The 2563-nt window shown below is 31.5% G+C and overlaps 1 protein-coding gene across 1 annotated transcript in view; it reads left to right on the forward strand.

Moving 5' to 3' along the window:
• The first annotated feature begins 2207 nt into the window (after nt 1–2207).
• Nucleotides 2208–2563, forward strand: part of PPP1R3A (protein phosphatase 1 regulatory subunit 3A) — a 49932-nt gene continuing 49576 nt past the window's right edge. The window contains exon 1 of the mRNA XM_023537956.1: nt 2208–2554. Coding sequence (XP_023393724.1) covers nt 2208–2554 — 347 coding nt within the window. The remainder of the gene's footprint in view (nt 2555–2563) is intronic.

Below are 2563 nucleotides of genomic sequence, written 5' to 3' on the forward strand. Positions count from 1 at the left end.
AATAATACATATACAGACATGTACAAATATATTTGACAAAAGACTCACATATCTATCATCTATCTATCTGTCTATCTGTCTGTATCTATCTATGTATCATTTATCATCTATCTATCACCTATCATCTATCTATCATCTATATCATCTATCATCATCTACCTATCCTCTCTTATGTATATATCTACCTTGAACAGTTACTTCATGAAAGCAGATATCCAGGTGGCCAAAAAATGAGAAGATGCTTAACTTTAATAGACATCAGGAAAACTCAAATGAAAACCACAATAAGATACCATTGTACAACTACCTGGGTGATAAATACAACTACTGACAATAGTAAGTGCTTGCAAAAATGTGAAACAACTCAAACTCTCATACTTATGTTTCGGAGTGTATATTTGTTGCCCCACTTTGGAAAACTGATAGTATCTATAAAAGCTGAATATATACATACTTTATGATCCAGCAAATGCACTCTTGGACGTATACCTACAGAAATGCATATATCTGTGTACCAAACTACATATACAAGAATGTTCATAGAATAACTGTCTTTAATGGTTCAAATCTAGAAAGAAACCAAATGTTTCTTTCAACAGTAGAATGAATAATAAGTTCTCATCTATTTATAAAATAAAATATTATATAGCAAAGAGAATGGGCGAATCTCACAAACATATTAATGAAAAGAAGCCCAATGCCAAAGAGTTAGGTTCCATTTAATTAAGTTTAAAAACCAGAAAAACTAATCAGTGTGATAGAAGTCAAGATAGTGGTTACCTTTGAGAGAGAGGTAGCTACTGGGAATGGGTTTGAAATGGATTTCTGGCTGGAATGTTGGTATGTGTTTTTTTTTGAACCAGTTAGTATTAAACAGCTAAGTTTGGGTTCAGGAAAAATTCAATGAGTTGTATATTTATGATTTGTAAACTTTTCTGTATGAATGCATTACTTTAAAAGTTTTGCTTCACTTGACACAAATTTTTATGAAGGCTTGCTTAACACAGTAAGTTTTTGTGAGGATATAAAATTCTGCTTCTGGAAAACAAAAACAAAAATAAAATACAAAAACTAACCTAAATTAGATTGTGGCACAAAATAATAAATGCGATAAATTTTAAAAAGCGTAATGTGCTGCTTTAAGAAATAGTGAGTCAGCTATCTCTAGATTTATCCAAGGTAAAGATAGAAGTGTTCCTATTAATAAATCTTAAAGGGGATCTTTAAAAGTTGGTGGTTGGACAAAATAACTTTGTACGAGCTTTCCAAGTCTAGGACAATATAATTTTAACCTTATAATGAACCAACACAAACTCCCAGATGGAGTATACGATAGATTTGCCAAATGCATTTTAACTTTCAAACTGATTCTATGTGAAAGAACATATATTTCTCATTTCCTTATATTTTTGACAACATTTTGTTATATGATTTAAATATATATATAGCTAAACTATTGGGTTAAGCAAGAGATTATGCCTAGATTCTTTTCTATTCTTAAGAAAAATCTAAAATAATCTAAAGATATTTGACTGCTCTCTTGGTAAAAGATGACTCACCATGAGAAAATTTAGAATGGTGATGAATATTATTTATTCACAAAACCAAGAGTAGCTTATGAAAAATTAAGCAAGTTCTATTTATTTCTCACCTAAATAGTCAGATTAGGTATATATGATTGTAGTGTTCATATAAACATCATTATGTATTTTTTATATTATATAGAAAAGAGATTTTTATCATAGATACTGATTCAGTTTCGGCTGAACTTTAGGTGCATAAAAGTGAAGGACTGGCACATAGTCTACTTTTAATTTATAGGACCAAATCCTCCGGTTGTCAAATAATTATTTGCAAATATCAATAATTCTTAAATTTTTGGTTCAGGGACCTAGGATGAAAACTTTGTATACTTGACACAGCAAAAATTATTTAAAATGTCTTTTTGTAAGTCAGCTCATAAACACATGCAACATAAAAAACTGAGAGTTAAATCTGAAATATTCTGGTGAGAGTAACATGGATGCTATCATGTTAAAGGCCTTTGGAGGCAAGCTAGCATAGTTTACACGCCATCAGACCTATTTATAGAGCTGACTCCTTCTTGTAATGTGAACTGTAACATTATACTTATTTTAGCCTCTGTATCTCAAATATCAGCCGCTACTAGTTGTGCAGTTCTCCCTTATTTGATATCAGATAGCCCAATGGAGCCTTCTGAGGAACCTAGTCAGATTAACAAAGATAACTTTTTAGAAGTTCCTAATTTATCTGATTCTCTTTCTGAAGATGAAGACATTAAAGCTACCTTCAAACCTGGTTTCTCCCCTCAACCTAGTAGACGAGGTTCTGATTCTTCTGAAGATATGTACTTGGACACTCCATCCTCAGGTACGAGAAGAGTATCATTTGCTGATGCCTTTGGATTCAATCTTGTATCTGTCAAAGAATTTGATTGCTGGGATTTACCGAGTATTTCCACCAATTTTGACTTAAGAAAGGACATTTTCCACACAGAAGAATATGTTTTATCTCCACTATTTGATTTGCCTTCTTCAAAAGA

The sequence above is a fragment of the Pteropus vampyrus genome, unplaced genomic scaffold, assembly GCF_000151845.1.
Source record: "Pteropus vampyrus isolate Shadow unplaced genomic scaffold, Pvam_2.0 Scaffold206, whole genome shotgun sequence".
NCBI classification, from domain to species: domain Eukaryota; kingdom Metazoa; phylum Chordata; class Mammalia; order Chiroptera; family Pteropodidae; genus Pteropus; species Pteropus vampyrus.